Genomic DNA, 8,736 nt, shown 5'->3' with positions numbered 1-8,736 from the left:
TCCTCCTTAATGCTTCCAGAAACCCATCAGTTCTTTTCCTGTTAGCCTCCATCTTCGTATTGGCAAGCTCGACAAGATAACTAACGACTCTTTGGACACAAGGAGCTCCTTATTAGAGCCCAAAGGCACCTCCAATCGAATGGAACAACGGATGGCAACCATCACTCTCTTCCCACTGACGCTCGTAATCCCCGATTCCTAAACCCGCAAGAGATAGCAAGCGATACCAGAAGCTGCGCCGATTGCACATCCTTACATTCAACAGCGATTATAAGGGGCTCAAATCGAAGAACTAGGTCGGAGTCCGGTGATGAGTGAGTTAACTGGGATTCGGAGAGAAAAGGAGGCGGAGAACGGAGGCGGGGTCGGCAGGGTCGTGAGTGATGAAGATCAAGTCCCTCCTTTAGTCGTCTTGGCGGCGGTTGGGTGGGAGAATATGGAGATGCGGCCTGAGCAAGAGCTGGTGGTGAAGAAGGAAGAGTGGAGGTTTAGGGTTTTGAGGAGTGGTAAGATGGGGGCGTCAATGTTGCCTTAGGGGACTTATCGGGCGAGGTATCCGCCATGGCTGCAAGTGCCGCAGCTTTTCTCTTTTGGAACTCCATTCTTTTTCTTCTTCTTCCTCACAAATCTCACGTCTTCAGGGTTTCGTTACCGGCGGCCGCTCGACTGGATTATGAGCTTCCCGCCCCCAGCCGTACAACGACATTTGCGCCGTTTTACTTTTTAAAAGGGTTTTTTTACAAACATCTCAGAAATAAGTCGCTCCAAAAAAAAGGAACAAAAATATTTGTGTTGTAAATGTAGTAGATTTTGAAGAAATTTAAGAATTTCTTATTTCTCGAATATATTTTGCTAAATTTTATTTCTCCTAAGTTTTTTATCTTCTAGAAAAGTTTAACAGTTATTTACTGTAATTATATAGTAAGATAAATAATTCACCTAATTGTCTACAACACTCCATTACTATTTACTTTTGACATAAAAATGTGACTTGTTTAAAAGAGGACCATGGTAAACTAATTTAGGTTGTAAATTTGATGTTTCTGCCTAAACCTTGTCAGGGAAATCCTGTGGGATAAAAACTTAATCAAAGAGAAAAAAAGTACAGTGCGTACAACCCTCCCCCCTGAATTTAATATATCTCTCGAATCTTCACATCCTCTCTTTTACACAAGTTCTTCAAACTTCTTGGAATTTAATGACTTTGTGAACAAGTCTACAAGATTATGACATGATCGAATTTGTTGGACATCAATCTTGTCTTCTTTCTCTAAATCATGGTTTTGAGAAGAGCTTTGGTGAAATGTGTTTTATTCGATCACCTCTAATGTAATCATCTTTTACTTGTGTGATGCATGCAGAATTATCTTTATATATCTTGGTTGGATTTTTAGGGATTGTCTTCAACTTGCATTCATTTTGAATATGCCTAATCATTGACCTTAACCAGACACATTCTCTTCCCGCTTCATAAAGAGTAATTAATTCTGCATGATTTGACGATGTTGTTGTCAGTGTTTGTTTTGTTCATTTTCATGACATGGTTACCTCCGTAAATAAAGACATAACTATTATGAGATTTTGCTTTATGTAGATCTTATAAGTATCATACATCTGCATATCCAGCAAGAGTAGCATTTGTATTTTTATGATAAAACAAACTGAGGTATGTGGTTACCACGTAAGTAACGAAATACATGCTTAATTTTGTTCCATTGTTGCCTTGTTGGTAGTGAGCTATACATTGATAATAAGTTCATTGAAAGGCAATATCCGGTCTAGTATTATTTGCAAGGTACAATAATGCACCAATTGCACTGAATATGTTACTTCAGAACCAAGTTGATCATCATGAATATTTAGTGAGTGGACGAACATTGAGAACTTAATGGATGTGCTTTGTCCGTATAAAATCTTTTCAATACCTTGTCGATGTAATTGTTTGATGGATAATATTCCATTTTGCAAATGCTCAATTTGTAAACCAAGACATAATTTGGTTGTTTCAAAATCTTTCATTTCAAATTCTTTTGTTAAGTATTTTACAGCATTCTCAAGTTCATTGGCTATTTGGCTATAGCGATAATGTTCAAATCATTTACATGTACTGCAGTAATAGCTAAACCCATGTTTGGATTGCTTGATAAAAACACATAGACAAATAGCATCGTTCTTATAACCTTCTCTTATAAGGTATTCACTAAGTATATTGTACCACACTCTTCCAGACTGTTTAGACCATAAAATAATCTTTATTGATTCGATATCTTTTGGTGGTTTTATTCCTTCAGGAACTTTCTTATAGATATCATTTGGTCAAGTGATCCATTTAAATAAGTGGTTAGTACATCCATAATTGCATATGAAGTTCCTTTATCACGATTAGGCTAATAAAAAATCTTAATATAGTTGCATCAACTACAGAGGAATATGTCTGTTCATAATTTATCCTTTGTATTTGAGAAAATTCTTGAGCTACAAGTCTTTCCTTCTATCTCACAATCTCATTTTCTCATTTCTTTTTCATACAAATCCATCTATAGCCTACTAGCTTTATACCCCGTTGGATGGGCATTACTGGATCAAAGACTTCACGTTTTCAAGTGATGTTAGTTTAGTTGTGTAGCCTCTTTCCATGTTGGTCATTTGTGTCTACGATGACATTCATCATTACTTTTGTGGCTCAGTATCTGACGGGGCCTAAACGGTCATTGTTTGCCTAATCAAAGTAATTATCCTAACTAGCAATTCTACAATTAAAGAGGCAAGTAAGGGTCGAATCCCATAGTGAGTCGGATTATCAATTCTTGTGTAAATATTATGATTAAGTAGTATAATAAACAATGGGGTTTTGTATGCAACTAAATGAACTAACTTGATTCTAGAAGTAATAAGAGAAAACACTTCATTCAACAAGCATCCACATAATAGATAGATAGGTTGATCATTGACAACTATTGACGCTCCAGTTCATCAAATTCATACTATATGGTTGTCCTAATCCTGCTCTGATATAGTTATTAGTCCAACTAGTCCTAATAACCCTTACTAATCTACAACCCTAAAACTATCAAGATTTAATAACCTAGCAGCACTGAACTCACGAATAGATAGGTGCGTGCATTTCCATTGACTTTAGTCGATATTTAACATGCAATCAAACGCTCTCTACAATAGCAATTCCCAACTAGATCATGCATTGACTTGCTATACAAAGATATAAGACCTTTGAACTAGAAATAATCAAACACTAGCAATATGAATAGGTCTAATCTACCTAGATGATCATGCCAGATAGATAAATCAAATTCAATAAACAATTAAGCGCAAGATAGATGAAGCAATCCAAATACGAATAAGACCAAGGTTAGAAGTTTTACAACCAAGTCATTTGAAGGCTTCAGACATTGAACAAAGCAAAAGAGAACTAGTGTGACATAGTTTCTCTAGAACGCAAAAATATAATTGTGATCTAAGATTATGATGGATGAGGAGGTAAAGCTCTAAATCTATTTAATTCAACCATAAAATATAAATATAATAATACTAAAAGCCCAACCTGAAACTCTATCAGAAAGAAGGAGAGGCCTGAAGCAATTCCAGCAAACGAAGTCCAAGCTTCGTATTCGGCCAAACAGGGGAACGATCACTCCACCTAGGGAGAGATCACACCAGGGCTCATCTTGGCCACTTTGGCTCGCTCACAAGTGCGCGGTCGTGCCTAGGTTTCTGCAGCCCCTTGCGGATGCATCTTCTTCTGTGTGGTAGCGCCTTCATCCATGTGGCAATCTTTTCTTAGTCTTTCCTCAAATGTTTGTATCCTCATGAATAATGTTTTTGCACTATAGGGTCCGGATTACAAAAATACGCTCCATAACATTGTCAAATCACATAACAACATTAACAATCATTGGATGTGTTATGCAAGATAACGCCTATCAAACTCCCCTACACTTAGACTTTCTCGTCCTCGAGTAGGCTGCAATGAACGTATTCCTTCATTATGAACATCAGCCTCTGCGAGTATGTAGAAAATTGATAGCAGTGGTCATCATCAACACTTCAGCTCCATGTATCCGCAATCATCAAAACAAATGTGTAGACTCCGACTCTACCAAAAATCTATAAAAGCAAAACAAAGCAAGACTCAAAACGACTCTAACTTATCCCAAAATGCATGTTATCAATAATTCTTCAAACTTGAACTATGTTTGTCCCAATCAAGCATATGACAATGAATCCATAGAATATGTAAAAGCTATGACAATCCAAGTGACATATGAAGGATAATAACGCAAGATCAAACAAACAAAAAATTCCCTTTCTAAAATCCTCCATAATCAATGATAAGATAACATAAGTTCCAACACCATCGAAAGCACACACAAAAATCACAACTCACCCCAAGAAATACCACGTAGAACTTTTTATTGCTTCTTTTCATCCTATTCACTTATTCAATATTTTTTCTTTGAAAACCATTATTTGAGGTATCGGGTCTGTCCGTTTTACGGTCCAGACCCACTAATAAAACTCTTTTCTTTGCCATGGGGGATCGAACCCGGAGTGATCTTTCACACCAATGGAGATAGCATGCTCTTCTGACTTACCCCTCTTATTTCCTTTATATGTATTTTTGTAATGAAATAGATGGAATCAAGATAATATGAACAACATGATAAACTAGAGATGAGAGGGTAAAAATGCTATTTTAGTATTGGCCGTAATGCATCCTAATCAAAGTCCACATGCTCAAGTCATTGTAGAAAAATTTATCAATCATATCATCATCATATACAATTGCAATATCAACATCTAAAGTACATTAAAGAGATTCAAAGTCAATGCACCATTATAAGAACTCACAAAGTACCAAATAGGGTAAATATGATAACCGACTCATAAAAATTAGATCAAAAATGAAAAAAAAACTCAAAACAAACGTAACGAGATAATTTCCCTCCCCCACACTTGAAGAACACAATGTTCCTATTATGAAATAAAGAACAAAGAACAAAGATAGGTGAAAGAAGGAGAAAGTACCTCATATCTCTGGTTGCCTCTCGAGCAGCGTCTTGGTTAAAGTCATTGGCTCGACTTCTTAGCTCTCAATCATCCAGCAATCGGCCCTTCACAAACCATCTCTTCCCGAAATTCCTTGTCGATCCTCACATAATAAGACTTGACTCATTTTCTTTTCATTATTCCCTTATCATACCAAGCCTTCTTCTTTTCCTTGTATTATCTTGGGGGTAACTTAGGCTCAACTTTCCGTACCTACAGAATAGAGAAAGAGAGAGTCTTGTCACCTCCAAAGTCAGTAACAGGGACCCACCAACCAAACACACCTCAGCATCATCTGTATCCTAAATGGGATCAACCACGTCAATAACAAAAATAAAGAAAACATCCTCGACGAGGTGGTTATAGTATTAAAGATATTAAATTTTCAATCTCCCCATCAAACTCTAAGGTTAAAGACCCACTAGCTAAATCAACTTTTGTACTCGTAATTCTCATAAAGGTCTATCTAAGTGTATAGGAGCGGCTTGCCTATCATGCTCCATATCTAGCACAAAGAAGTCTGTAGGAAAGACTAACCTATCAACCATAACCAAAACATTCTCAACTACTCCCTTAGGATAAACAATGGATCCATCAGTCAATTGAATTATTAAACCTGTTTCAAGCAGAGGTCCTAATCCTAGATGCTTACATAGAGAGTATGGAATCATATTAATAGAAGCACCCAAATCAAGCATAGATTTATCAAAATGTGTATCATCAATACGACAAGGAATACTTACCATACTTGGATCGTTGCACTTCTTAGGCATATGCTTTTGGAATATAGCAAAGATTCTTTCACTTACTGCAACCTTATGTTGTCCCTTAAACTTTTGTTTCCTCTTCACCGTGCATACCTCCTTCAAAAATTTTGCATAACAAGGAATAATCTTAATTAGCTTGAGTAAAGGGATGTTTACCTCACACTTACTGAAAGTCTCGAAAAGCTCCTTATCGTTCTTCGGTCTCTTTGTGTCTATCAACACTTAGGGAAAGGGTGTTGGGGTTTCAGGCTCTCAAGTGGTGGAAAGTTCGGATGCACATAGTTTCTCTATCTCATCTTGAAATCACCATGCGGATCATCTATCTCGTCCTCGACACCAGGTGATGGAACCGGGTCAAATCCCTCAGTGTTCAGCGTAAAAGGAGGACCATCCTCGAAGGTAGAAGGGGTGCGTTTGCATGGGTCTGAGGTGCGGTCGTGCATGTCTGCAGAAGGGTGGGCGTGGTCACACATGTCTGGGCACATGCGTGCATGAAGTTCTAGAATCTTGTCTACCTTGGTGCGGTAGAGTGGCTCCAAGGTGCAGTCACTCTTGTCTACAGAAAAGGAGGTGCAGTCGTGCAGGGATAGGGTGTGGTCGTGCCCTTCTCCAGTGCCCATGGCACAGTCGCGCTCCTCGTAGGCGTGGTCGCGCGGCTCGGGGCATGGGCACGCACCTGTAGGTTCTTCATCTACAAACTCTTCTTCATTAATTAGCATTTTCTCCAAGTTCCGACCACTCTTTAATGTCGTGACACCGACATTCCTAATATTGGGGTTCACTACGGTCTGAGATGATAATGAATTTGATTGATTTTGTGCTAGAGTAGATATTGCATGTGCCAACCGTGCAATCAGTGTTTACATGTTCTTTATACTCGCCTCGGTAGTTTGGGCCAAATTCTTCATGCTTTCTTCCGTATTTTGGACATGAGTTGTGAAATGTTTAGTCAAATTGTTCAACAACTCTGCATTAGATGGTCCAGAACTAGGTCGAGGATCACGAGGCATCCACCTCTGTTGCTTCTCATGTTGATCTCTATGTCCCCGGATTGTAGTTATTCTATTGTTGATCATTCCAAGACGTGGAGGTCCATATCTACCTGCAACATTAACTTCAACAACTACATCTTCCTGTAGTTTGGGGCATTGGGCAGAGTGGTGAGACGGACTCGAGCATACTCCACAAAGTCTCGCTACTTTTTGCCCACTCTTCGGTACTAGACTAGCAAGCATCTTCTTAATCTCATCTATCTCATTAGCGAGGCCCGGATTCTCTAAACTCACGGCATTCACTGCTCTCTTAGTGTAGGTCCTCCCAAAGCTCCTAGTACTTTCTTCTATATCTTGTAGTTTCTCCATGGCATCCTCAGGGGTCATATTTAGAGTGCTTCCACCGCAGGTGGCATCAATCATTCTCCTTTCCGAATTCAACAAACCTTAGGTTAGGAATAATACCAGATCATCAGGCTCATAACCATGAAAGGGGTGCAGTAGGTAGATGGTAATACCAGGACCTGGAAGTATATTTAGCGTAAACCTAAATTCTCTCATCTTGATCTCCTCTTTAGTAACATTTACTGGCTTATTAGCTGTCATGTAGATATCATGAAATTGGTTGAGATGCATTATTGGGTCCTCTCCGGGCCAAACATGGAATTTAGGGAGCAAATTGATTACCCCAGACTTCAGCTCGAATGTTACCCCACTAGCAAGGGGTGGTAGAATGACTGCTTGTGGATGTTGTGTCAGATTAGAAGTAGTACACTCCCTTAATGTCATGTTACCACCATTATTCACTTGTGAAAGTGACACTATAGCTTGTCTGGGTTGAGCTATTTGCAATTGGGTTTTTACAAGAGCTATTTGCTTAGGAGTATGCTCTTCAACCTGATCACCGTCCATTGTGTCAATCTCGTCTCTCCTCTCTATGGCTCCTACGGATAGTCCGCTCGATCTCTGGTTTTGGCTCAACAAGAAACTGATCGTTAGATGGGTGTTGACCATACACTAGTTAACACCAAAGTCAACCAAACTAAAACCACAAGAAAAGAAACTTTGACTCCCCGACAACGATGCCAATTTGGCAGGGCCTAAATGGTCATTGTTTTCCCAATCAAAGTGATTATCTTAACTAGCAACTCTACAATAGTAAAGAGGCAAGCAAGGGTCGAATTCCACATGGAGTCAGATTATCAATTCTTGTGTAAATAATATGATTAACTAGTAAAGTAACCAATGGGGTTTTGTATGCAACTAAACAAACTAGCTTGATTGTAAAAGTCATAAGAGAAAACACTTCATTCAACAAGCATCCACACAATAGATAGATAGGTTGATCATTGACAACTATTGACGTTCGAGTTCATCAAATTCATACAATATGGTTGTCCTAATCCCTGTTATGATATAGTTATTTGTTAGTTTGAGCTAGAAATATGAATGATCTAGCTAAACCTTTTCGCTTGTTTTGATGATAACAAACTCAAGTTTCTAATGTTCTTCGTGTGTTTTAATCTAACCAGGTCATTAACGAGCATCGTTTATCCGCGTCAAAATATTATTTGTACCTAACTAGCTCCTCTACAAGTAGAGTGGCAAGCAAGGGTCGATCCCACAAGGAGTCTGGAATCAATTCTTGTGTAATTAATAAGATCAACTTAATAATGATAAAAGGGGAAATTAGATTGATGCTAAACTACTAATTGAGTGAAGGAAAGCAATAGAGAAAATACTTTATTCAGCGAGTATCCACAGAACGGAATGATTGGTTTGATCATTGACTTCTTAATTCTATCCGGGTTCATTCTACTAATTTATATATTATGATTCCCTGATCCTGTTCTTAATTAGTTAATAATCCAACTCGACATATTAACCCTTACCTAAATACAACCCTGAAACTA

The 8,736-nt window shown here is 38.4% G+C and overlaps 1 protein-coding gene across 1 annotated transcript; it reads right to left on the bottom strand.

The window, feature by feature from the left end:
• Nucleotides 1-23: 23 nt before the first annotated feature.
• LOC141251829 (uncharacterized) lies at nucleotides 24-961 on the bottom strand (the record flags this gene model as incomplete). The annotated part of the gene is given in 5 exon segments (XM_073670422.1): nucleotides 24-87; nucleotides 90-194; nucleotides 197-384; nucleotides 386-530; nucleotides 940-961. Coding segments are annotated over 5 exon segments (524 nt in total), but the record flags the coding sequence as incomplete, so codon positions are not given.
• Nucleotides 962-8,736: the final 7,775 nt, after the last annotated feature.

The sequence above is a fragment of the Phyllobates terribilis genome, unplaced genomic scaffold, assembly GCF_046119375.1.
Source record: "Phyllobates terribilis strain yellow unplaced genomic scaffold, ASM4611937v1 Scaffold_7794__1_contigs__length_35382, whole genome shotgun sequence".
NCBI lineage: Eukaryota > Metazoa > Chordata > Amphibia > Anura > Dendrobatidae > Phyllobates > Phyllobates terribilis.
This window is presented reverse-complemented; position numbering and strand designations above follow the sequence as displayed.